At 45.8% G+C, this 26,444-nt stretch overlaps 1 protein-coding gene across 3 annotated transcripts in view; it reads right to left on the reverse strand.

The window, feature by feature from the left end:
• Positions 1-7,151: 7,151 nt before the first annotated feature.
• The window catches only part of RAI2 (retinoic acid induced 2), a 62,686-nt gene continuing 43,393 nt past the window's right edge, over positions 7,152-26,444 (reverse strand). For 2 of the 3 annotated variants that reach the window (XM_028523242.2, XM_028523241.2), the window contains exon 2: positions 7,152-9,158. In XM_028523242.2, the coding sequence (XP_028379043.1) occupies positions 7,524-9,134 (1,611 nt within the window). In that variant the 5' untranslated portion in view covers positions 9,135-9,158 and the 3' untranslated portion in view covers positions 7,152-7,523. The remainder of the gene's footprint in view (positions 9,159-26,444) is intronic. The other variant, XM_028523243.2, reaches the window with a different exon arrangement.

Below are 26,444 nucleotides of genomic sequence, written 5' to 3' on the forward strand. Positions count from 1 at the left end.
ATTGCAGCATCACTCCCCTGCAGGAGGAAAGGAGCTGGGGAGGATGTTCCCAGAGGTAGCACTGAAGCTGAGCCTTGCAGGTTACTGAGAAGGCCCTTGCCAGGGGAGTGGGTACCATTTCCTGTTCTTGATTAGGTTGTGGATGAAAGAGAGTTGGCCAGTGATGGCTGGCATGCCCTGCTGTCATGGAAGCTGCAAAGGGACACAACTGGAAGAGATTTTTGAAGAAAAAATAAAAAGGAGGAGGAGGGGAAGGGAAGGGGAAGGGGAAAAGGAGGGAGGAGGAGGAGAAGAAGAAGAGGAGGAGGAGGTATCAGTATGGAGTGGCACTGGAGACAGGAGAGCCCACACCACCTAGAGACAAACAGCCTTCCCTTCTCTGGATGGCCTGCAGGGCATCACATCATTCCAGCCCAGGCCAGCCACCAATGCCTGTTGTGATGACAGACTCAAGGAAAGGTTTTCTCTGGTAAGATGCTTAATGCATTTTGAAAAGATTTCCACTGAAAATCATTGCAATGAAAGGTCTCGGAGGTTAAAGAATTACCCTGGCTCTCCCACTGCCTGCCTAGTCACATTCCCCAGCCACACAAAGCAAATATACAGTTCTTATCCACCCTCAAGTACCTTTGGAGCACCTATTCACTTATAAACAGCTGATGCACTCTTTGTAAATAACATAATCCCTGAGTCACCACCATTTCACCAAGGACTTCTGCCAGACAAGACCTTGTCAGCTAGTTTCTATTAGTAAAGTACTTGAAATCATAAAGGTGCATAAAAAAAAACATTTCTTACAACAACAAAAACAGCAAAGCCAGTTACCATTGTGTGCTGGTCTTGCCTCCAGGAAGGCTGAATTGCCCAGGGCATTTCAGTGGTCTCCGTTGTCATTGTGGCCACCTTGGGGACTGATACTTACTGATATCCTGTAATCAGGGGCCAAGTGTGAGGACAGTGCTTACATCCTGACTGTTTCTCTGCCCTGGGACCCCAACCCCACTTCTGAAGGAAAAAATGATGATTGGGAACCTGGTCACCTAATTCTGAGTTCAGATGTCATTAGATGATATGTCCCCTGAATGCTCCCTTTATGCCTGGATAAAATTTAAGATAAAATAGAAGACACACTACCCCAGTATCCAAAGTCCTGATAGAGAAGGTGTTGAGTGGGATGGCAAAAGCTGCATTGCTGGGGCCTGTTTGGTGCCACCATTATGCAGTAGCTTTTGACAACCATGTGTGCAAGCCATGTAGGACGAGGGGGCAGTCAGGTCAGACTCCAGACCAGAGGAGCTGATGTTCTGTGACTTTTTTTTTTATACTGGTCATTCATGTGATTTTGTTTGAATTAAGAGGCCTGTGGCCAAATATAGTTTGAACTCTGGTAGAGAAATGGTGAGGAACAACCTGAAGGTTTGGGAAGGCCTGTTCAGGGCAAACCACTTGGAGAAAGAGTTTCCAGATTCTAAGAAATGAGACATGGGGGCTGATATTTCAAGCAAAGTTTGGACCATAAAGAGAAACCTGAGAAACTCAGATAGGTGGGGTCCAAAGGGAAGTTAGGATGTATCAACAGGTATATAACTAGGCAAAGAGAGAGGGGCCCAATGGGAAGTGGGGATATACTAACAGGGATATAACTGATCAAAGATGGGAAGTAAGTACTCAGTTCTAGCATGCTTTGCTGGAACCCACAGTCAGTTCTTAATTTCTGTCTGGTATTCTTTTATTATTTTTTAAAAAGTAACAGCTTTATTAAGATATAATTCACATGTACAATTTACCCATGTAAAGTATTTTTTTTTAGTATATTCACAGAGTTGTACAACCATCACTACAACCAATTTAAAAACATTATCATCACCTACCTGGGGTTCTTGATTCTACAGAGTAAATGTAGAAATTGGGGAAAGAGCAACCAAGATGATGAGAGGACTATAAACTAGGACCTCAGAGGGCACAAGAGGAGATGGGACTCTTAAGTCCTAGGGAAGGAGGTTCTGGAAAGATCTGGTGTTTAAAATAGGGAAGTACTAAAAGGAGATTTGGCCTATGTTTCCATTAAGGACAAACAAAAAACTGGGCTCAATTACAGCAAGAGGATTTAGGTAAAACATGAGGGAAAAAAAAACCACTCAACTTCCTGGCAATATTTGTAAATTCCTGGGTTATGCTGCCATTGGAAATAAGACTGATGAACAGTTATCACGGGGTGAGTTTTGAATAATGGGGTCTTCAGGTTTCACGGTGTTGGTAAATAATAAGGCATCCCTTCAGAACTGGCTAAATGCCTGCCTTTCAATGAGGTGTAGTCCTGCTGAACCCCATTCACCAGGAAGAAACTTCTAGAGAGCCCTGTTACATGATAGATGAGTGATGGCTCTCCGGATGGATGAATACAGTCCCAAATAATATTTTCCTGGTCATATCAGCCTTGTGAAAGTAAACCAGAAAATACATCAGGGGCACTAGAGACCACAGCTATAGATCTATCTCCTTATCTCTTGGTGAAATTCATTCTTCAAAGAATTTTGAGCTCCTGTTGTGGGCCAGGTGTGAGAGAGACCCTAGAGATAAAGCAGCGGTTCTTAACCAGGGGTGACTTTGCCTCCCAGTGGACTGTTGGCAATGTCTGGAGACATCTTTGTTCACAATCGGGCAGGTTGTGGAGATTGCTCCTGGCATATCATGGGTAGAGTCCAGAGATGCTGTTAAATACCCTACAGTGCACAGGACAGTGCCCCTCAATAGAGAATCATTCAGTACCAAATGTCAATAGTGTTGAGGTGGAGAAACCTTGAGATAAAAAATTAAGATTCAGTTCCTGCTCTCAAAGAATTTGGTCTGCTCATTGTGTTGCTTCTTAATATGGCTTGAAATGTGTGCTACTGAAACTTTCTGCATTGAAAAGGAGACTTCAGCCCTGGCTGGCATAACTCAGTGGATTGAGCGCAGGCTGCGAGCCAAAGTGTCGCAGGTTCAATTCCCAGTCAGGGTACATGCCTGGGTTGCAGGCCGTGACCCCCAGCAACTGCACATTGATGTTTCTCTCTCTCTCTCCCTCCCTAAAAATAGATAAATAAAATCTTAAAAAAAGGAAAAAAAAGAAAAAGAGACTTCAAATTCCATATTTTAAGCAATTATACCTAAAACCAAATTTCCCAATACCATTTGGGACTGATAGCATGCTGCTCTCCATGTAAAAGGGCTCATTACATTGTTACTAATAGACTGGGTTATCAAACCTTAGATTTAAAAAAAATAACAGAGGGGAGGGCAGTATGAATTGAGCTTTATCATCTTTATCAGCAGAGTGAGCCTACACTCTTATTTGAATGTATATATATACACTATAGTTAAGTGGAAAATAACCTATTAGTTGGGATTTTATAGTACACCTCTACAGTTCTTTTTTTTTAACTTGAACTTGTTTGTAATTTCAGCAGCACATTGCTGAAATCTCACTTTGCTTAGAAATCCCCTGGTTTAATAACAGTTGCAGATGTATTATTTCCAATATTTTGGAACTAGTATTTCAAGCACTCGTATATACTGCTTACTATAAAATCAACCAATATATTAATTAAAATCAAATACCAATTTATAAAAATGGCACCCTAAGGGCCTCAAATACACTCTATTTTGTTTCACTGATGTGGGAGGTCAGTTATTTGACCTGGTGATAGTGAGCTGTTCTGGAAAATTGCCTCTTTTATTTAATGAGGAGTAAAGTCTGCCTGAATGACCTCTAATGCTTTTCCCCTGCTGTTCAAGTTTTGAACTTAGCAGCTCTCGAGTGTGGTTTTTAGAGGCCTGGCACCCCATCCTCCAGCTTGAGATCCCCCCTTTACCATTGTGCCAAGTGTTGTGGGCATTCTAGTTAACTAGAATGGTCCTGAAAATAATTGAAAAAAAATCTGTAATTCAGACTCTTCACTAATTTATACTGGCTTTTGCCCCCAAAGGACACAAATTCCTGTGGGCTCATTGGGCTTCAAACCCAATATTTAAGAATCGTTGCAAAGTACATACTTTTGAGTTGTTGATGCTTAAAAACTGAAAGCAGAAAACTCTTCTGAGCCTCAATTTCCTCATTTGTAAAATAGACTTTAAATCCTTTCCTGTTGTTTTATTAATTATGCTATTTATGACTATTCATGACCATATTGACAGTCTGTCAGTAACTAGCTACCTTCCTCTCCCCTCCCTCCCTCTCTCCCCTCCCTCCCTCCTTCCTTTTGTTTGGAGTCTTCACCATTGAGGACATATATTTTTTATGCTTAACTGTATCCCCTTTAGTTATTATTTTTTTATTTTTGGAGAGAGAGGAAGAGAGGGAGGGAAACATTGATGTGCAAGAGAAACATGGGTCAGTTGCTTCTCACAAGCCTTCAACCTGGGACCTGGCTCACAACCCAGGCATGTGGTCTGACCAGGAATTGAACCAGCAATGTTTTGGCTCATAGGCTGGCACTCAATCCACTGAGCCACACCAGCCAAGGCTAACTGTATTCACTTTAAATCTTTTTTTCCTCTAGTTCAACTAGTTTTTACTTTATCAAGAAGATCAGTACTCCTAAATATGAAACTTTGTAACTTGTTCTAAGTTGTTAATCATTTCTGAACTGAAGCCAGCTAAAGCCATCTTGACAAGTCTGAACAAATATCAACATTCCTGGGGACTAATCCTATTTTCTAAATGACCCTGAAAGGCTGTTCTTTAGGTTATGTGGCCCAAATATTTCTCTTTTGTAACAAGGTGGGAAATCAAGTCATGAGAAAAAGTCTGATGGAAATCCTACATGGTTGAAACCTGCAAGCAGGTTAGCTGGAGACAGTTGTGAGGGGTGAGGACATATGAGTCACCATAGCTGCCCGCATCAAGCAGAAAAAATGATGGCTCCTGAAAGTTTGCTAGTGGCCCACTCTGTGAGCCATGTGGGAATCACATGCCTCAGACCAGGCACCAAGGTGCCAGGCTGATGGTTCTCACTTAGGGTTTGTGTGGAAAGGCTACAAATTTCTGAATGAGGTGGGAGAATGGCATCAAACCATTAGGGAGCCCTAGGCTCACTCTGCCACAGCAGGCTTTTGCCCTTCTCCTGACTCCCTGGCCTACATGCAGCCAAGTGGATTCCAGTTTCCATCAAATGCTAGGAAGGGGGTCGACAGAAGATGTCCCTACCTCAGTAGCACAACCCTACTCCCAACTCAATACTATGGATATAGCCTTCACAGATCTCAAAGGGCAAGTCTCCCAATGCTACAGCTGGTCCCCACCACAACACCTTCTCTCCCGAGGCCCCCAGAGATAAATGCAAGGGCTATGGATGGGTGCAGCTGGGGCTGGTGTGGAGGCCTATAGCAGGAACCTGTCCCAGGGCTGGGGGATAACCCACAGCGGCTCAACACCCAGGTCTGGCTGTGGAGCCAACATTTTGCACCCAGCTGGAGCTGACAACTGAAGACAAGAGGGCATTGCCAGATACAACAAAGAGAAATCTGTAGCTTGAAGTTTTATAATGTAATTATAGACTACCAATGCCTTCCTTTCCCACCTGTATGTCACTCAGCTTTAAGCACATGCTTCTAAAGGGCAAATTGGGAATTCTCTTCCCTCAAATCTGGAGGAGAAGCATTCTTGCCAGTACTCTGTGAAGCCAGGGGCCCTACTATGGGGGCAGCAGAAACAGCCACAATATGGTGATAAAAGATCTCAGGCAGATGGGAAGTGCTAGTCCCTAGGCACACTTGTGATGGTTGTGTCTGAAACTAGAATACACATGCCATGCTCAGGAAAGCCACAGTGGGAGTGAAAATGGAAAAAGTCTGCACCACGTCAAAGCTGAGGAATGGAGTTTGGCTAGGGCAAAAGAACCGACTAGTTAGCCTAACAAGAAACAGCTATTTGGTTATTTACCATCGTGTCCCACTTTGAAAAAAGAAATTTTAACAACACAGGAAAAGAGCAGGAAAAAGAAAAGCCGTTCTGGGTGTATGGTGCATTCAGGACCAGCTAAAGCTGTAATCTTATACACAGAGGGCCTGGTAATAAAAGAACAGTCTCGCAACTGCTTTGCCTCCTGTTCGTGTTCACAGCAACAGCTGGATACATACTAATTGCAAGAAGCGAAAGAAAGAGCTTTAAGTTTAAAAGCAGGCATGCCATGATCAATCTCTCACCGGCATGGCTTCAGACAGAAGTGTGAGGTGGCACCTAGCAGGTCTGTTTGAAATGCACACTCACAGTTCTTCACTTGTGAAGCTGTCCTAGGAGAGCAATGTGCTGTTCCCTCCTCCCAGGTACATCCCTTCCACCCACCAAGAAGTGGCTTACACAGCAGTTCTCAGCCTTGGCACTAGTGACATTTGGGCTGGATTACTCTCTCTCTGGTGGGTGCTGTACTGTGCATTGTGGGATGCTACCCACCAGATGCCAGTAGCACCTTCTCCCCCAGCTGTGACAACCCGAAGTGTTTTCAGGCATTGCCAGATGTTCCCTGGGGGGCATGAACACTTCTAGGTAAGAACCACTGTGCTAAACTGGTAAGAAATGTCTTTCTCTTCCCTCCCAGACCCCACTCCCAAATATCTATCCATCCAGGGCCTAGAACACTGACAAGACAGACATCTCCCCATCCACCAGCAACAAACTTTCTTCTCTTTCCGAGTGGTCTTTGGTAATGCTTTCGACTTGTAAGACTTCCAATTATTCAGAATTTATTACCTGTGAAAATAGGTCCTTTCCAGCTAAATTCTGGGATGGAGGCAGGAAGGAAGCAAGTAAATCATCCTTTTAGAGATATTTGTTTTAGTCTGTGGAAAGTTCAGACACAGAATTCTACACACCAGTGTCTCTGTGAACTGAAATTTGGGCCTCGGGTACTTGAAACTCATCTCCTCCTACCCTACCCACTTTGCCACATTTTTACAAATGAAGAAACCTAGAGGCCTAGAGGGGGAAGTGACTTGCTCAAGGTCATACATACTCCTAATTATTTTTGGCCAATAGAATCCTTCTTTGCCCAATATGCCTGAAGAGCTTAGGTTTCTAAACACAGAGAACTTGTAATGCTTTACAAGTGACAGTTTGGGCTAAACCATGCCAGTTAAGGAATACAAATTTTAAAAATGATAGAATGCTGCAATCAATTAGTGCAAACAAACATTTATTGTGAAATATTCATCCTACCCTTTATTAGGTATTACATCATCAAAGCACTTTGTGGCAATGAAAATAGCTTTTTTACCCCTCTGATTCACCCAATATTCCATTAAAGCTGCAAAAAATGTGCAATCTGCTTGAAAAATAGGTTGCTCTTATTTACTCATTTGTGAAAAGTCAAAAATTAAAAAAGAAAATGATACTAGCTTACAGGGCCTCTAGAGCCAATTCACCTTCCTGCTTTCTAACTACTCCCCAAAATAATTAACAAAGATAATTTGTTTTAAATGCCTTTTTATAAAACCAATGCACCTTTCCCCATATTATAATCATAAAAATTTTAAAAAGCCATTATTTATTTTCTTGGAAAAAAGGTGGCCAGCCGTTGTTTTTTGATTGGGAGCATGTGTATTTCCTGGGAGTTCACTTTCTTGAACTTTATGTTTCGGCTTTTGACAGGTTTCCTAAGGAGCTCTGTGTTTCCCATGGATTCTTCTTGGCTGTTGATGTCGTAGCCCTGAAACACGGAGTCTTCTCTTTTGAAGGAGAAGTTTTTGGTGGACACACCTGAGAGACCTTTGATTTTGCCACAGAAGATGGTTGGCATGGCGTCTTCCACAGAGACAATCACCTTGGCTGCCTGGGAGTTGCTCACCATCTCAATGTTATTTTCAGCCTTGACCTCCCCACTGGGCTGGCTGGGCTGGCTGGGCTGGCTGGGCTGGCTGGGCTGGCTGGGCAGCTGAGCAGCATTGCTGCCTGTGTGGCTATCCATCATGGCTGAGGCCTCACAGGGTGTGGCAGGAGCAAAGGGCATTTCCATGCCTCTGGGCAGTTTGTCCATCACTGTGTGACGTGGGCTGTCCACTGACCTGCTGCTGTTATACAGAGTCTCAGGGGGAGGCTCAGATTTCCGGTGGGCTGCCAGCGATAGATCAAGGGCTGCATCCTCCTGGCAGATTGGGGGACTGACTTCTCCAGCCTTGAGCCAGGGCACCGACTTCATGGAGAGATCCAGGGCCTCATTCTCACCCCCCATCTTTATGACTGTGTGGCGGCTGAGCTGGAAATACTCCTTGGGCTGGAGGATGTCAAAGGGCTTCAGTTCCTCCTTCTCCAGAGGGGTGTGGGTGCTTTTAAAGGGGTGCAGGCCAAAGGAAGATGGTGGCTTGGATAAAGTGGGGCTGAACTTGGACTCAGAACTCTGAGGCACTGGGATGGGGATGGGAATTGGGATGGGCACAGGCAGAGGGACAATCACAGGGTAGGGCACCAAGAGGGTGGCTGGCGGGACCAGGGGGGACAAGGGGGAGTTAAAGGGCTGAGGGGGAACAGGGGCATATCCAGGAGGAGGCTGACAGGGTGGAGGGCCAAGAGTGCCCTGTGCAGGAAACAAATTCTGGAGCACAGTTTCAAATGGCAAGGTGGGCTCCTGCGGCTGGCTGGGGATGCGCAAGTCCAGAAGCTGGGGCTGGGTCTCAGGGTCCTCGGCTGCCTGGAAGAGGTTGTTGTGGATGGCATTGGAGGAGCATGGGGCCTCTTGCGGCAGGACTAGAGGGGAGTTGAGGTGCTGAAAGACATGCTGCTCCAGCACCACAGGCAGCTGCACGGGGCCCTGCGTGGTCATAACATAGGTGGCATTGCTGTTAGGGCTGAGCTCCGGTGCAGAGCTTCCCTCCACCTGCATGTGAATGGGCATCACCACTGGGCTCTCCCCAAGGCACAGGGGCTGCAACACAGTGGCAGCCACCTTTAGAGCCATGCCGCTCTGGGACTCAGCTGGGGGGTTCAGAATGGATGGGGCTGGCACCGTCACCAGGGCCTTCTTTACCAGGTCTGTGGAGTTGATGTTCCAGGCCTCCGTGGTGATCAGCTGGGCCATACCATTCTCCAGTCTGTTACTGGGCAAGGCAGGAGAGGAGTTGGTCATGTCCATGGAGAGGTTCTGTGACTGCAGATCGTCCATCACTCGCCTCTGATGCCACTCAACCTGCAACATAGAACACACAATATGAATGAATCTTCCTTTGCAGACAATTTATAATCGCCTCAAGAGCTCTCTTCACATCTTTTTAAAGTTTCTATATCTTAGTTAACCAGGGAGCATACCCATCTCTCTATGTATACATGCACATTACAGACATTCCCTAATATATACGAACACACCCATGTGATCAGCTCTGTGTGAAGAGCCCCAATTTAACAGATGATTTTGATATAAACACAGATGTGTAATGACTAAATAGCCAAGTGGGGTTAAAAAGAGTGTTTTTAAGCCTAATACTCAGCTTATGTGTTTAGACTTCAACAGGCACAAAGATGAATTCCACAGTGCTATATCAGACAGGTAAGATATGCAGAGATTTGACTCTTTCACATTCAAATAGGCAGCAGAAACTTTCCTTTTAGAAAAAAAAAACACCTGTCATGTTAAAATATTCTATGAAAATGGAAGGGGGCCATTCCCCAAACTGCAACTGAAAAAAAATGTAAAAATTAAAACAAAAAACTATCTAGCAATAATTCTTCTGAAAGAGGCTTACTAACAGGAACAGCAGTGCTTTACACAAGGTGGTGTTTACAGTTGTTTCACTGTCTCCCTGCAACCAATTACATACCCTTTCCTCCCAGCCCTCTGCCAGTGCAGATACAATCACTTCCATGAATGCTTATTAGGTCCAGCGTCACTTTCCCCAATCAGCTCCTTTGTCTGACCTGTGACCTCTCCAAATTTCTTTTAAAAAATATTTATTTTTAGAGACAGGGGATGGGAGGGAGAAAAAGGAGAGAAACATCCATGTGTGGTTGCCTCTCACGTGCCCCACACTGGGAACCTAGCCTGCAACCCAGGCATGTGCCCTGACTGGGAATTGAACCGGTGACCGTTTGGATCGCAGCCTGTGTTCAATCTACTGAGCCACACCAGTCAGGGCTCCACATTTCTAACTGTCAAGAGAAAAGGATGCTGATCACTCTAGGGCTGGGAAAATGGAGCACTTGTTGGAAACATGCATCCTCAAAGGTGAGATACACTCTCTTGATGTCCGCAAAACCTCTGCCCACCTTCAGAGAGGCCAAAGGAACACAGCACAGGTGCTTCCTGGAGGAAGCAGGACTGTAGCTGCCAATATGGCTCTCCATGGAAACGTATCCATATTTAGCCTGGTTACCATGGAGAAGGCAGGCACCATGTCTAACTCCAGGATCTGTGCAGCCTTGCAGTCTGGTTGGGATCAATAATAATTCAATAATCCTCAGTCTTGCTGGGCATCTCTGATTTTTGACTTTACCTGTCTGAGTTGTCTAGACTTTAGTCCTGAGGTCATCTAGTCCTGCTCTGCTCACCACCAAATTATCAACACAGCCTCCAAAACAAGCAAGACAGACGAGCCAGAACTCCATGGGATTAGAAATAAACAAACGACACATCGCTACAGGAAGGCAGCTTTAACAAATGAGCAACTCTGTGATATTTCTAGATAATTCAGATGTGTCAAATGCATGGAACAAGGAGTTTCTCTGAAGCAGAAGGAGGGGAGGGCAAGAGGAAGGATGCTGTGCAAAGCATCACTTTGTGCAGAAAGACAGGTGGGTGATGTCCTTGGCAGTAGGCACTATAGTGCACTGTAGACAGGGCTTCAGAGACTGGCTCCCTAGGGCCAGGGTGCCCTCTGGAAACCATGAGGTGACCCAGCATGCTGGTCAATAATGCCCCTGGGGCAGAGCAGGGAGGCAGCCTGCCCCTAGGAATCTGAGGGGGCTTGCCCTAACTACAGGGCCTGAATTTTTCTTGAGAAGAATGCTCCCTGATTTAGTCCAAACAACACCATACACCCAACATAACATTCATTCACTCATCCAACCAATTAATTTGCTGAATGCCTACTATATGCAAGCACTTTGCTGGGGGCTAGAGATGCTGTGGTGGTCCACACAAGGTTCCTGCTTTCAAGGAGATTATAGTCTAGTATGGGCACATGCCCCTGATTGGACAGAGATTTGTTAGCATGAGAGGGCATTAAAGTTATGACACAAGTGGCAGCAACATCAGCAGGACAAAGTTTTGTTGGCCACTTGCTAGCAGTCTTGTGAAAACCCTGAGAACCTCAGGTCTCTTCTGGAAGGGTCTACGTTGTCCCTCTCACTGGCCAGAACTCTCAGGGAGTCGTGAGAAAAGGCTGACAGGAAGCTGGGGTGGGGCTGGTGAGGACAAGGACAGCAATAGTCAGAGAAGGTACCCATGGCCACCCATCTGAGGTAGCTTCTGATGGCCAGTCACTGGGAGAGGTCATGTTCTGTGCTTCCTGTGAGTTCAGGATTATCCAGCAATGAGACTGTTTTTCTCATAATGGGCTGTACCTGTTCACACTTTCAGACATGGTAGCCTCCCTCCCTCTCTGCATTCCTCAATACCCCTTCCCCCCCACCAAGGGAGAGATGGCAAACTCCTCAATGCTTCCTGCCCCTGCTTCTGCAACATGCCTTCAGGTGCCAGCTTTCATCTCTTCCTGCAAAACCTCACTCCTCTCCCTGCCTGGCCCTGGTTCTAGGCCTGGTACTTCCTTGGAACCTTCCTGCTCAGAGTGTGAAGAGGGGACCTCACCAGGGCAGGGCACCTCCCACAGGCCCCTGTTCTTCCCACAGATGGCAGAGCTCAAACTCACTGAGCATTTGCTATCAGCCAGGCCCTCTGCTGAGAATGCTGAGAACTTGCCATGTATTGCCTCATTTAATCCTCAGAACAACCCTATGAGATGGGTTCAATAATTATGCCCATTTCATTGATGATGATTCCACAGGAAGGTTAGATAAATAGGTGAAGGATACACTGAGGCTGGGATTAGAGTTCAGGGTCAATCCCAGTCTCCTCCCTGTGGGAGCTGTGAAGGCCACAGACACCTCCCCATGCATTTCATTATTTGGCAGAGAGTCCCCTACAGATTCCTGTTTAACACTGAGTGCAAGGGGCCTGCAGGGGTGTGTGTGGGAGTGTTGAGAATAACATTTCTTCAAAGTGGTGGCCAGGTCCTTTCCAGAAAGTCATTGAACTATTTGCTCATTCTAGTGTTTCAACCACGGACCTCCTCTGTCCCTTTCACCAGGGAAAGAGCTGAAGGGGTCCCCAGAGTTCCTATCCTTTGGGAGTAAATGCAGCCCAAAGTGGCTTTGGTTCTGTTACTAGATGGGTAGGAGGCCTCTATACTCTCAGCCTCCTTCCAGTTACCCACCTCTCCCACCCTTACTAAGTCAGAGGTCATGTGGGTGGGAGGGCACATCAGCACCCATGAGTTACAGGGAGGCCATCTGACCCTCTGCTGGGGCCTCGCGTCTCTGTACACAGGGCTGCACCAGATAGGATGTAGAACAGGGCACGATGCGGTGGGGGTGAGCAGTGTACAGCATATCAGGGGCAAAGGCCCAAAATCTCGCTTCCACCTCCTCCCACACGACAGCTTTGGTCTTGCCTGGTGCCGCAGCCAACAAAGGGCCTGTAAGCACCCCAGCTCCTTCCCTACAGAGCCACCACATGCTGAGAGTGCCTTTCCTCCAGCACTGAGTCCCAGCTCTCCACCAGGTACTGGGTGGAGCTGGGACTAAACCACCAAAGGAAGCAGGAGCCTGCCTTTGTCTTGTACCCTCCTCCCACCATCCAGAAAGGCTCTCCCTCTTTCTCTCTCTCCTCCACCATCCCTGTAATTCACCCTGCCAGCAGGCATCTTAACTAGAGGTGAGCAGCTGGGGGCCCTGAGTGTACCCACTGTGGGTAGAGCATGCCCTGAAAGCAACCATCAGCTCAGGGATGAGGGTTCAAAGGGTAAGTCTCTCTCCCTCAGGATGAGCCAAGAAATCAGATAATACTGGGGAGAAGGAGGACGCCTGTCCTCCTGGTTGGCAGTGGAGTGAAGGGTGCACTGAAAACTTAGTCAAATGCAGCAGTGTCTCAGGAGACACCAACTAGTGCTCCAGCAGAGGCGGCAGCGATTTTTTTCGGAGGCCACAGGGAACTTTTTGTTTGGGTTTTCGAAACATTGTTTGCGAATATATTGAAATGAGGTTACCAACCCATTCCCTTGCAGCCATCATTACTGGAGGTATGGGGCAGGTCAGTAAACAAGGCAGTGTGGCCAGTGCAAAGTGGGAGATGTGGGTTGTAGGAGATCCTCACCCTCTTGGCCCTTGGCTGGGGTTGGAGTTCTGGGGACTGGAGTTTGGGGTCTAGTCCAGTGTAGGTCTCCATGCCCTACTACCTATGGATGGAAACTCTGGGGAAAAGCCTCAGGGCTCAGGGCAGATGGGGAGGTGGGGAGGGACTGCCTGGGGCAACAGTTGGGCTCAGAGACCTGTGGGGTGACAAACTTGTTATCTGAACTCTGAACCCCTCATCTCACTATCACTATGAACTGAGTGCACCAGAGGCAGATTATTTTAGGATCAGCCCCTCAGGCTGGAATCTTCTTAGGCTTTTTCCCTCAGCCAGTCAACTCCTGCTCACCTGTTAGACTTTGGGGTCTCATCCTCTGAGAACCCCCCCACTCACTGAGCTCCCATGGGACCACGATCTACTCTTGTCTAGTCCTGATTCTCCTCTCACACTTGCAATGCTTATTGACTCATCTTCAGAGGGAGAGAACTGTTACCACCTCATCTTTATATCGGCATCTCTCAATAGCAGGTACTCAGTAAATACTTTCAGAATGAAGGAGAGCATGAAAGAGTATGTAAACCTTTCTGGGCCTTACGTTCCCACCATTGATAAATCACGGTGTGTTAAGGCTGAAAGAGACTTTAAAGCTTACATCTGTATCTTCTTCCTGACTCTCTTTACAGCTGAGGAAACTGTGACCCAGAAAGGCTAACTAAAACTCGCCTGAGGCCCTTTATTACAGATGTCACCCCACTCTCACTGTGGAAAGAGCAGAGGGCCAGGCCCCACAGGTGCCATGGAGGGTAACATGGCAGCCACCCACCCTCACGAGCCAATGGGAGCCTCCAACAAGACAGTAGATGCAAAAGCACTTTGTGGACAGAGAAGTCCCATGGGGGTGAGCGTGAAAGAATCCATCTTGGGCTCCTGTGTTTCTGACACACCCAGAAAAAAGAAAACCAAGCAAAGCTTTATGTGTGCTATTTTCCTTATAAGGAGTTACATTTGTGAAGAAGCCACCTGGGGCCTCCCTGCAGTGACCCGCCTGCTTCTGTGCCCTACCAGTCACCTTCGCCCCACCAGTCATCTTTGCCCTCTGTGCCTGTCTCTCAGGCTTCTGGCCTCCACAGCATTGTACAAAACACTCATTTCACCCTATGGACCTCCATACAAATGGACGTCTTTATAATGAGGATTCACTTATAGCGTAATTTAAAAAGTGAAAACACTTGAGCACTGAGATAATTCAGACTACTCTCCAGGTGCCAGAATCCATCTATTTTCTCGCTGTGGGTATTTAACACTGTCTAAGTCACACATGCACACTCACTTACAAATAACCTAATGCCCTCATTCCTAAGACCCTCAGCCACATCTTATATGATCCCACAGGGTTCCCTGAAGTGAATGTACTAACTCAAACTGAAGGAATATCAGAATGTGACTGTGAACCCCACACTGACCCAGGCAGTGTCCCTGAGACTGCCTGAGGCAAAATCTGGTTTTTGAGCCAGAAATATGGACAATAGCCCTGGGGCATGTTGGGACAGGGGCTTGGTTTTATTTTGTGAATTGAATGCATTTTCACCACAGAAGCAACTATCAAGATGAACCAGGAGTCTACAGCACCAAGTGCTCCTGAGCAAATGTTTTAGGACTGGGTACCAGGTACGATGGGCAGGGGTTAGTTACCTCATAGCGATTCAAGGCAGGGGCCACTGCCTCCTTGGGGGCCCTGTAAGGACCCTATGACTACCAGAGTGAGGTCTCTGGAAGGTGAACTCAGACTCAATGGAAGTCATCTTAGTGATCTGGGCTACACTGGACAGATTCCACCTCAGGACCCAGCTGCTCCACTGTGAGCTTTGAAGTCTCCTCCTCTGGTCTCTGTCTCAATGCTGGAATCTGGAAAGAATGAGGTACAGGCCCTGCTCCTGGGCATGTCCCCTTCAGCACCAGTGGCATATAGATGTGGCCTGCTTTCCTCTTCTAGTGAAATAAGCCTCATGTATGTTGTGCCTAGCAAGATAAATTTCTTCCTCAAAGCATTCATTTAAAAAAATTCTGATAATTCTTTGAAGAAATGTGTTTCCCAATTGTAGATTCTCGACAGCTTTGCTTTTTGTGGAGCCTCTAGGCAGTTATCAATCTTTCCATGTCAAAACCAGGTGGTCTGTGTCCTTGTGGCTCAAAGTGGCATCCTCGTATCAGCAGCAGCATCCCCTGAGAGCTGGCTAAACACGTGGATTCTTAGGCCCTGCCCAAGCCTCCTGAATCAGAATCTGCATCTCAACAAGCTTCAGGTGATTTATGTGCAAGTTAAAATCTGACAAGTACTGGCTTAGAGTTCTCAAACTTGGCTGCACGTTAGAATTGTCTGGGAACTTTCAAAAATGCTGATGCCTGGGCCCACCACCAAAACTCTGATTTAATTGGTCCGGGGTGCAGCTGGGGCATGGGAGTTTTTTCGAGCATTGGGGTTTTTAAAAGTCCCTGGGTGATTCTAATGTGTAGTCAAGTTGGGAACCCTTCATCAAAAGGCCAGAGAATAAGGCAGCTGGTCAGCCAACCTTCTTTGTGGCAGACCTTGCTCCTTGCTTCACAGAAAAGGCAAAAGGCATGAACCCTGAACTCCCTCAAGCTCCCCCCAGCCTCACAGTGTCTCCCCATGTTCCCCCACCCCCAGGACAAGATGAGATGTCTTTTTTTCTTCAAGGCTGACTTCCCAGGGACTCTCTGCTAAGAAACCTAACCCCTTCCAACTGCACCCTATTCTGAGGATGTTTTCCATCCAGTAAGTAGGTTCAGCTATACCCTCAACGACTGATCTAATTCTATATAAAAAATCACTAACCACTTACTAGTTAAACAAGCAAAGCATAAATTTCATCCTTTAGTACAACGTGGATATTGTTTCACCATTCAGGGCCTGATATGAACTAAATATATAAGAGGTAATTCCAACTGGGTAAAACATGGTTTTCCTCTTCTGATAGGATATAATAATTGTTACCGAATTTTTCGGACTGTAAGATGCACCAGATCATAAGATGCACCTAGGTTTTAGAGGAGGAAAATAGGAAAAAAATTTTTGAAGCAAAAATGTGGTAAAATATTTAATAACATAAATAACATAGGCCACTCCCCGCAGTGATCCAGGTAAGCTACATTTGGACTATAAGACGCACCCCCTTTCTTCCCAAATTTGTGGGGGAGGGGGTGCGTCTTATAGTTTGAAAAATACGGGAATCACTTGCGCCAGTGATTACATTTTCTGAGCTTTAAACATCAGCACAGGGCCTTTCTGCTGAAGCTGTGAACATAATTACCACACGAATGTGTCCCCAAATTGTTTAAAATACAAAGAATACACAAACCAGTCACTCACCTTATGCCTAATTGCCTTTTACACTCAGACATCAACACAGCCTTCCAAAAGGAATATGACTACCTAGGTTGGCTTTGAAAATGAGCACCCCAACATGTTACTTAATATATTAAAACAATGGTGGCCAGGTAGTCTCACCTTCATGAAGATGGCTAGTGGCTGTGGGGAAGTTCTGCCAGAGAGAACAGAGTGTAAATCTCAGCTTTGATATGATATTGATGGAAAAATGGAAAAGGCGGGCAAGTCAGAGGAAGTGGTGGGCCTGAGTGTCATAAACTAGTCATCGACACCAGGGAACACCAAGGTCTTCCCAGAGAGTGGGGTAAGGTAGTCAGGGGGTGCCATAAAACTTAGTTATGTTCATTTTATCATCTTATTCTTTTTACTCTCATTTTCTATTTTGTAGCATATGTAATAAATACAGGAAGACATATATACTTTAATAATGTGTGTGTTGAGGGTATGTTCAATTTTTTTTCTAATAAGAATGAAGTTCTGGCTCAGCTGGAGAAATGGCATTCTAAAGTGCCAGTGAGAGTTCCAGGGTCCCTCCGTCTGAACAAGTTTTAGGGTCACTGGCCCAATTCACTCCCTCCCCCATTTTTCAGAGCAGGAAACTAAGGTTCAGGGGTTAAGTGAGGCTCAAAGGTTGTAGAGTTCACCAACTCCCAGGCCTGTGTTCCTTCAAAAGACCAGTCCCTCACCCATGGATTTGGTTTCAAATTTCACTTGTGCCCAAGGGGTCCCTTGCTATATCTCTATCTTTACCAGCATTGAGCACCAAAGTATTTCAGATGGTCTGATTCAACCATCAAAATGTCAAACAGAGTTTGATGGGTGAGATTCTTGATTTAAAAAAAAAGATGAAACAACCTTTGAGTCTGCAATACCTAATAGACAAGTGATTGAAACAGAAGAGATGAAATTCATGACACACATACACATGAACTTTTTATGACAGTAGGAAAGACATTTTGTGTCCCTGAGAATCAGTTTCTTCTTCTGTAACCTGGGGGTACTGCCCCATTCTCATTGTGGGGTGGAAAGTTAATTCAGGCTTCTCAGGAGTGAGTAGTGTCTGCTGAGGAGTCAAACCTGGCCTTCTAGGAATTGCTGTGGGCCATGAAGGATGGGTAATTGTGGGCTTCTGGGAGAACTGGAAGGAAGAAGGAAAGGGCAAAACTGGGGTGGGTCTGGCTGAGCCACTCCCATGACCACTGAGAAGACTCTACTCCCTACCCTCCCAATTCTAAAGAGAAGGCCACAGGGAGCTTAGGGGAGCACCTTGGAGGGAGGGACCAGGAATTGTAAAAAGGGAGACATTGAGAACCGAGGTGGGTTCTTCTGGGAGTTCTGGTTCACCTTTAAACCAGGCCAGGGGGAGTAAAGTCTGACAGGAAGGGAGAAGGTAAGAAAACTTCTTCAGCTTCAGTCTGACCATGATTTGTTTCTCTTGGGACTGAACTTCCTATAGCAGGGCAGTCTCTGTGGACTAAAGATATCAGAACACTGGCAAAGATCCCACTATGTGCGAAACATGCCTACTATGTGGTCCCTGCTGGGTCTCAGGTTAGGGCTGGGCCTCGCCAAGTAAACAGGTTTGTACAGACCTGGCTGAAAAGACAGATAGTAAATCTGGACAAATCTGAAGAGTTCAGGGAAAACTTCATGCTTAGAATCAACAGCTCACACACCTGGTTTTGTGTTGGTGGCTTTGACTGGGTTCCACCAGAGCACAAGAGGGATCTGAGAGACCGTCCTGCCTCCTTCCTCACCCAGGGGGAGAGTGTCAGCTGACTTTGCACTTTCATGTTCATTTATATTCCCTGTCACCTCTAGCCTGCCCACAAAGGACCTATGGCAGCTCCAGGGACTTGTAAACCTGGGTGCAGGGCTGAAACAGGGAACCATGTTTACATCCACTCATTTTTTTATTCTTTCAAAAACTATCTGAGCCCTGGCAAGTGTGATTCAGTTGTTTGGAGCATCATCCCATAATCAAAAGGTTGTAGGTTTGATTCCTGGTCAGGGCATATACCTAGGTTATGGGTTCAATCCCTGGCCGGGGCTCATACAATCCCCAGTCTGAGCATGTATGAGAGGCAACTGACTCATGTTTCTCTCTCGAATTAATGTTTCTTTCTCTCCTTTCCTAAAAGCAATGAAAACATGTCCTCGGGTGAGGATTAAAACAAAAAAACCTATCTGAGCACCTACTCTGTGCTAAGGAGGCACTTCCTGTCCCTCTACTCTGGCACTGTTTTCTCCATAGGCCTGTTGCCTTCTCTCTTGGCTCAATTCCCAAATGATTAACCAATTGATATTCTGCCAGGGTTATCTGCTTCTAACAGGGCTCCTTTAAGACCCACATTTCTTGCAGAGATAAAGGAATAAGTCTTTAAAGAAAAATGTCAGTCCCTAGGCAGCAGTGGAAAAAGATGTTGGTGCAACGACCTCTTTACAGTAGAGAAGAAATGCTTATTCTCTTGAGAGAACTGCCTCTGAAATGAAGAGGAATGAAGTGCCCTCCCCAAGTCCTGATGAACCTCAGTGGAAGGTGAGAAGCACACCTCAGAATCATAGGAGAAAATTATAAAGAGCTGCTGTTGGTGGCAGTGGGCTGTGAGAGTCAGTGAGGATCTTATTCCTGTGTCCAGCCAAGGCCCCACAGCCTACAGCTGCACACACAGAACCCCAAACATCCCCAGGTGCTGCTGCCAGAGCAACTATCTTGTACAGTAGGAGCACAGGTCATGTTTAAGGTCTCAGGCCAGGGTCTGTCATGTTTAAAAAACTATGTCTTTTTTTTTTTTCAAAAAGGAAACCTCTTAAATATGAAACAAAGAGTAGGGTGAAACCTGCCTCTGGATGAGAAAATACTTCTAATTAGATTGAGATACAAAGGTTACATTTTTGTTCTGGGAAAAGGGCTGTTTATAATCCCATGTCATTAGCAGGACATTTTCCAGAGACTAGTGTGCCAGAAATAGACCCTCTAAAGGGTCACTGGAAGGAAGGGGTGTAGATTTGTGAAGTAGAAAGGACTGGAGTTCAGATTTTCCCTTTCTTCTAGTGCGTGTGGGCCCCTCACCAATCGCTGGCACAGAAACAGTACCAGCCTCACCCTGGGTACTGGATACCCCGTGAGAGTGGTCAGAAGTACTAGTTTTGAACTCAGACAAGCTTAAGTTCAAATTTAAGCTGTCTACCTTTACTAGCTGTGTGACCTTGGACAAGTTAGTTCTAAGCTTCAGTTTCCCTCTGTGCAAAATGGGGATAAAAAAAGACCTGGGATGGTTATAACAATTGTAGGAAATAATCCATGTAAACTACTTGGCACAAGTGCACATGGAAAGTGCTCAAATAAACATGACCATTGTCACTACCACCATCATCATCATTGTTGTCATCTTGTCACCAGAGTCACTTCATCATTATCAGATCCACTACTCGAATTTCCTCTGAGCATCTTAAGTAGCATTACAAATTCTCCCAATAGGTTTGCACATTCAGTTTCCAAGTTAAAACGTCGTTTGTTCAAAGATTCATTTTAAAATCAGCTGCTAAGAACTGGGAAGGCATTTACTAGAGAATTAATGTTCTCACCTGATGGTGAGGTTTCACAAAAACTCACTTAACCTCCAACATGGCTAGAATATGCATATTGAACATTCGCATTGAATATAGAAAGCCATGCTGTTGCAGTATTGGAAATGAAAGACAATGGGAACACAATTAAATACATACAAAAATCTATTTCTCATCTGGGCTGAAAAGGCTGAGCACCAAGAAGAGGTGACCAGAGCCTTTAGTATTTTGAATACAGACTCATGAGCATGTAGGGGTCTGGAACAAGTCTCCCCAGAATGTGCCACCATGAATTGCAGACTATTTCCAACTGAAAACATTATTGCCCAACAAGCTCAAGAAGGCCTTTTCCCCCTCCCCCTTTACTTGCCTAAGGAATTCAGACAGGAGAGCCTGTTTCAGGAAGGGAACCTCAGCATACTCACCTCAGCACATAGGAACTAAGTGTGGCAGACAGGGAGGGCCCAAGCAAGTCTGTTTGTTAGATTCCCCTGTGCACCATTGTTTCTTGGCGGCCCATCAAGAATTTGTGTACCAAAGTTTGCTCTTTCTAGAATTGCCTACTCTCCCTTTGAAGTCCCAGACCTTAGGGACTTTGAAGCCTCCTTCTCCTTAGTGCAGAATGGCATATAAGCCTCAACTACCTAATGTATCCTGGGGTACCATATTTTAGGGAGCCTACATATGCACATATGTAATAAAAGTTTGTCATTTTCTCCTGTTAATCTGTCTCATGTTAATTTGATTATTAGACCAGCCAAAAGAACTAAGGGTTGAAGAGAAAGCATTTTTTCCACCTCCATAAGCATTTATAAGGTTCAGCAGTATGCTTACTATTAATTGGATAGGATATATAATTTCAGTTCATATTCTACAGTTTTCCTTCTGGTTGTTGGCACAAAGGACTAAGTAGCTCTCCTCTCCTGCTCAGCAGTGGGATTAGGGTCATTTTTTCACTCACAAGAAGAACAAAAACAAGGGAGGGACAGAAGAGGAGAGGGAGAAGAGTAAGAACAAGAGGGAAACAGAAAGCAAAGAGATTTTCTAATATAACTGGGCAGGAGTTGAAGGAAAGAAAGGGTGGGGAGAAAATTAAAGCCTATGTGGAAGAGGCTGCTCAGCTGCAAGTGATAAATCAGAAACAGGAAAGCATTCAATGAGCATTATTCAGCTGGCCACAAGGGGGCGCTGCTGACCTACAACAGCTTGGTTACCGCACACCGTGGTGGTGGACAGAAAGGTGGGACTGGAGCTTCTTAGTACAATGAGAACGTGGAGAAGATACGAAATTGTTCACGAGTAGTAGATAGAGGTATATATAAGGAAGATGATCCAAATTTGAGGAAAGCGTCCCCTTATTCGAGCTTGAAAACCACCAAGCACATTCATTTGTGACTTGGTTGTGCTGTCAGTCCTAGGAAAAAAACAGATTTATCTTTTGGTGACTAATCATTTTTGTTTACCTCTCACCCCTCCTTGGGCAGTTAGAATTGAGTTTCTCCCATCAAAATTGGGTTTTCAGTAAAGAAGCTGAAAAACTCACTCACTGAGGTCTATGACTGACAGGTTCGAGAATTATGTTTCCTTTATTGGTCTAATAAACATAATTCAGTCAGTGATAAAGCTATGGACAAAGAAATGAAACTCTAATTGAGGGATTTAATATACCCATCATGGGGAGGGACCTTCCTAATTGTCTTGAAATCTCTCTACATAGTCAAGAGTCTAAAATTATGATCAAGGTGGCTGGCTATCTTAAAAGGCATTGAGGTTCGAAATGGGGGTGGGTCATAGCCTCAACCTTTAGGCACTCACAGCTAAGAGAGGAAGTGAATGCAAGTCAATTCTTCATTCCTTATAGACTCAATCCACAAACACTGTTCACACACCAGGAGCCTCAGGAGTATGTGCCTCCAGGGTCCAGAGATTTTTAGCAGTATCCAGCATTGTCTTTATGTCATGGTACTTCATGCTCCTTACTTACCCTGTTACTGAACTAGCTACCTCCTGTGACTCTGGTTTCTGTTTTACCAAGCTTGGAGATTATCATAACAGAATGTCTTCTTCACAGGGGTCATTGAAAGTGTCAGCTGTTGGGGAAACACCTGGTCATGGTGGCCTGAATTCATGACATTGTGTCTTCACATAATAAGCACTGGAACTTTGCAGGGCATGGCTGGTGTAAAGCAGACATGGTTGGTGCTCTGCCCCTGTTTCCCATCAGACTGGCTGGCCTCTATACCCCAAAGACTATGTACTGCAAATACCTGTAACTCTCTGAGAACTTTTTCTTTTCCTCAGAAGCACACTAGGACTGCATGCAGGGCTAGCTGGAAGTGCTAAGGAATTGACATTCCAGGAGTGGCCCTTGATCAGTAATGGATGAGGGTTGGTGATTAAACACGCCAACTCCAAGGCATTTGTTCTCCACTGTCTCCCAACATCCCCAGTGGAACTGAGCCCTTTTCCTGTCTCAATGCTTCACTCCTCCACTGGTGTTTTCTGCGATCTTTTCCCAGATAAACTACTTTCAGTCAAATCGGTCTGTTTTTGGGTAAACCCCACTAAAATAACTAGCCAGTTGGGTTCACAAAAAAATACCGAACTTCCTTCTTTTACCCGCCCCCACCATGTGTACCACTATTGGTGATGGTTGTTAAGTTTGCGTTGTGGCTGTAGCACTGCAATAGCACATTGTGCATGGAGGAGGAGGAAGGGGGGTGCGCAATCCTTTGAAGGCCCCTAACTTCTGCATAGAAATCTGCTAAGACAGAAACCAGAGTTGCGCCCTGGCTGGCGTAGCTCAGTGGATTGAGTACAGGCTGCAAAACAAAGTGTCGCAGGTTCGATTCCCAGTCAGGGTACATGCCTGGGTTGCAGGCCATGACCCCCAGCAGCCGCACATTGATGTTTCTCTCCCTCTCTCTCTCTCTCTCTCTCTCTCTCTCCCTCCCTCCCTTCCCTCTCTAAAAATAAATAAATAAAATCTTTAAAAAAAAAGAAACCAGAGTTGCAGGAGGTAGCTAGTTCAGTAACAGGGTAAGTAAAGAGCATGAAGTACCATGATGTAAGGACAATTCTGGATACTGCTAAAATCTCTGGACCCTGGAGGCACATACTCCTGATGTTCCTGGTGTGTGAAGAGAGGAATCAGCTCACAAGAAGTATGCTTTGAAATCTCATAAACAGCCAGGCACATAAACAGGCCAGGGATGGTTCTGTTTCCAAAAGCAAAATGGTCTGGAGGTGGGAAGCTTGGCTATTGTGTTCCTTTGTTAGACCATAACTGGGGCTTCAAGAAAGTTCTTTTAATCATATTTGTGCTGGCTGGAATGCAAGATGTTCCTGGGATGACTCACAGAGGGAGTTTCTCTTCTGGTGATCTTGTGTTCCAACTCAGGGACCAAAAAAACAATAAATAAACAAATGCCACTTCTCTTCATCAGCTGCATACCACCTAAAAATAATAACAATAACCACCTCGACCCCAGTAGTACTAGACTACGCAGGAAGAAGAGGGTGGAGAATGCTCATCTTTGAAACAGGGAGCCTGCTTTCTGGAATTGTTTTGTCAAAAGTACCCCTCTGCCTGGAAGTGAGCTTTCTCAAAAGCAGAACAATGTACTCTGAAGAATCTTAAAGTCGGTGAGTCTTTTGAATCCAATAAATGCACTATATTTATTATCTTAAAGCAAGTATGGTGGTTGCAGCTAATATAGCACAAACAGTGCAAGGTTGAGGTGGGGCAAGGAAAAAGCTGCTGTGTAACATCTGGCTAGTTGACAATAAAGATTATAGGTGCTGTTTCCTATTTTCTTTAGGGGGATTCCAAGAGTTCTCCTGGAATTTGTGTGTTTACACACACACACACACACACACACACACTGCTTCCCATGGTGGATGAGCAGAAAGGAGGCCACCCCTTGTCCCTGTAACATTTGAGGCAGATCCCCAAAGCAAGATTCATGCTGATTCTCCTTTGTTCTCACCTGCTCTACCTCTGAGTGCTGTTATTAAACCTTTAGTCTTGGAAGTGACATGTGAACTGGGCCTGGCCACACAGGGAGGAGTTCAGCAGAGATGATGGGATGGGGGAGGTGCCGAAGTGCAGGAGGAAAGGCTCAAGAGGAAAGGTGTGGGGACTGGCCAGCAGGCTAGGCAGCTGGAGCACAGGGCTTGGGGGAGCTTGAGGGAGAGACAGGATGCCGTGAATATTAGAGGGGTGTCTGGCCCTTCCAAAGCGTGTTAAAAGGTGCCCCTCAACAGTGAGACTTGTGCCCCAAAGGATAGAAAACTCAACCAACACAACCTTGATGCCTTTACAGGCCCTGAGGAGGCCAGGATACAGTCCTAAGGAAGGTTGGAAGAGAAAGGACACTAATTGGCGGAGCTGTGCTAGCTCCCCCTTCTCTCTCTACCTTTCTCACATACCCACCAGATGATATTAATAAACTATTTATTAAGATTTACTTATTATGTGCCAGGCACCCTGCTAGGTATTTTACATTCATTTTCTCATCTCAGTTTCTCAGCAACCCCAGCAGATCAGTACCACCTTGCTGTGAATTGGCTTGTTGGTTTTTTCTTCTTCTGTTTTTCCAGGAACAGAGCTGAGAGTCCCCAGGGAATGGTTGTTTTGATGGGAGGGAGGAAAAGACTTTTCTAGAATGTGAACAACATTCAGTGCAGGGAAGGCAGGTCTGGGGGAGGTGAGGAAAAGATAGGGCAAAGGTTCCTGGCTCCACATGTGGGGGCAGGTGGGGATGGGGAAGGCAGGAAGCGAGGAGGAAGGAGGAAGTGTCTTCTAACCTCTGACCAGAGCCTAGAATTCCTTGACCTTGTGCACCTGGGGCAGGCCTAGCCCTGAACTTCCCCCTCCATCATTAGGACAGCAGCCAGCCATTAATGCTCCTAGATGGACACAAGTATTCTCATTTCTTTGTGGAGCCCAAGTCTCTCTTCCTACCCCTCCAGACCAGCTTGCATCCCAGTCAGGGCTTCCCTTCCAGCCATCCCAGGTATTTCTGGGATGGTGGGACAAAGGTAGATTTACAGTTTTTTGTATGGAAATTAGTACAATAATTAATGAATAATAATAATACAGGAATAAGCTCTGTTTCACATACTCACGACTGTAAACCCACTTTTGCCACACTCTGTATTTGATCTGTGGCTGTCTGGCTGCCTATTCAACATACGAATTTCCTCTCCTGCCTGCACTACATTTCCCAGCCTCCCTTGCAGTTAGTGGTGGCCATATGCCTGAATTCTAACAACAGAGTATGGGTGGAAGTGATGTGCACCTCTTCCAGGCCTGGCTTCTACAAATCTTCCTTCCATGTTATTCTAATCTACTCTTCCCTCACCTTGATGCACAGGGACCTCTTAATAGCCACCTGTTGGAGATAGTATAGCCACAAGAGGGAAAGTCCTACATGTCTGATCATGGTGTGAAGGAGAGTCACTGGCCATCAGGAACACCCATTTGGGGCTTTATGTGAATGAAGAATACACTTCCATTGCTTTTGAGCTGTGGTGCACTTCCGATTTGTTTGCAACAGCAGCTAGCATTACCTTAACTGACACACTGTGCACAGTGAGTGCTGGGGCACACTGACTTGCAGCCTCAGACCATCCTGCACCCCACTAGCTGAAAACCAGACTGCATTAGCACCTCAAGTGCCCGAGCCCAATTCTGAGTTTCCATGAGCTAACTTCTTTGCACTAAAAGCACTAACATCCTTGGCTGTTCCTTCTGACTTGAATGGATTTATTAATGCAGGTTCGAGACCATTCTCTTGGTTCCTGCATAAATATCCACTGAGGCTATTTCATTGTCATTCAGAGCTAGCAGGGTTGGGAGAGTGCAGGGAGTGTGGACCTGCCTTCACAGAACAGGAGGAGGCAGACCTGCTAACAGCCTTTCTTCCCTCCAGAACTCTGCAGGTGGCCCTCATCCCTGTGAGTGGATGGGGGGGTGCATTGAGGGAGAAGCAGCCCTGGCACAACACAGGCAAATAGAACCCGGGGAGCTGGCATGCCTGGCATCTAGCCAGAGGAAACTGCTAGGACCAGAACACCCCCCTCTCTCTTTATATCCTTGAATATTTTCTTGTTTTGTAGGGAGGCCTGGAATTTCTGCTCTTTTCCCAGCC

This window comes from Phyllostomus discolor, chromosome X (genome assembly GCF_004126475.2).
Source record: "Phyllostomus discolor isolate MPI-MPIP mPhyDis1 chromosome X, mPhyDis1.pri.v3, whole genome shotgun sequence".
NCBI classification, from domain to species: Eukaryota; Metazoa; Chordata; class Mammalia; order Chiroptera; family Phyllostomidae; genus Phyllostomus; species Phyllostomus discolor.